The following is a 1,052-nucleotide window of genomic DNA, read 5'->3' as shown; positions in this document are numbered from 1 at the left end:
TGTGGGGCTGAGGGTCATTGATTCAGCTGTGGGGCTGATGGTTGTAGCTCCACTTGTGGGGCTGAGGGTCGTAGATTCAGTTGTGGGGCTGAGGGTTGTGGGTCCAGCTGTGGGGCTGAGGGTGGTTTCAGATGTGGGGCTGGATGAAGATGGGCTGGTTTCAGTTGTGGGGCTGAGGGTTGAAGCCGCAGTTGTGGGGCTGAGCATTGTAGGTCCAGATGTGGGGCTGAGGGTTGTGGGTCCAGTTGTGGGGCTGAGGGTTGTAGCTCCACTTGTGGGGCTAATGGTTGTAGCTGCAGTTGTGGGGCTGAGAGTTGTGGGTCCACTTGTGGGGCTGGGTGTTGTTTCTGCACTTGTGGGGCTGAGGGTAGTGGATCCAGTTGTGGGGCTGGGGGTTGTGGGTCCAGTTGTGGGGCTGAGGTTTGAAGCCGCAGTTGTGGGGCTGAGGGTCATAGATTCAGTTGTGGGGCTGAAGGAGGTTTGAGATGTGGGGCTGGATGCAGTTGTGGGGCTGGTAGCAGATGTGGGGCTGGAAGAGGTCTCAGATGTGGGGCTGCCTGCAGACGTGGGGCTGGATGCAGATGTGGGTCTAGTATAAGATGTGGGGCTGAACGAGGTTTCAGATGTGGGGCTGGATTCTGATGTGGGGCTGGTTTCAGATGTGGGGCTGGAAGAGCTTTCAGATGTGGGGCTGGATACAGATGTAGGGCTGATGGAGGGTGCCGATGTGGGGCTGGAAGCAGATGTGGGGCTGGTATTCATAGATGTGGGGCTGGTTGAAAATGTGAGGCTGGAAGCAGATGTGGGGCTTGATACAGATGTGGGGCTGGATGGAGATGTGGGGCTGAAGGAGGATGAAAATGTGGCGCTGGATGTGGATGTGGGGCTGGTATTCATAGATGTGGGGCTGGTTTCAGATGTGGGGCTGGATGCAGATGTGGGGCTGGTTGTAAATGTGGGGCTGAAGGAGGTTGCAGATGTGGGGCTGATTTCAGTTGTGGGTCTGGCTGCAGATGTGGGGCTGGTAGAGGTCTCAGATGTGGGGCTGGATG

The 1,052-nt window shown here is 57.0% G+C and overlaps 1 protein-coding gene across 1 annotated transcript in view; it reads right to left on the bottom strand.

Annotated features, from left to right (window-relative positions):
• Positions 1-1,052, bottom strand: part of LOC107307207 (mucin-2-like) — a gene marked incomplete at its 5' end in the record, with an annotated part of 16,312 nt that overhangs the window by 9,700 nt on the left and 5,560 nt on the right. The window contains one exon of the mRNA XM_032441712.1: positions 206-1,045. Within this exon, the coding sequence (XP_032297603.1) occupies positions 206-1,045 (840 nt within the window). The remainder of the gene's footprint in view (positions 1-205; positions 1,046-1,052) is intronic.

Source organism: Coturnix japonica, unplaced genomic scaffold (genome assembly GCF_001577835.2).
Source record: "Coturnix japonica isolate 7356 unplaced genomic scaffold, Coturnix japonica 2.1 chrUnrandom510, whole genome shotgun sequence".
Classification (NCBI taxonomy): Eukaryota; Metazoa; Chordata; class Aves; order Galliformes; family Phasianidae; genus Coturnix; species Coturnix japonica.
Note: the sequence above shows the minus strand (reverse complement) of the source record. Positions and strands in the feature narration are given on the sequence as shown.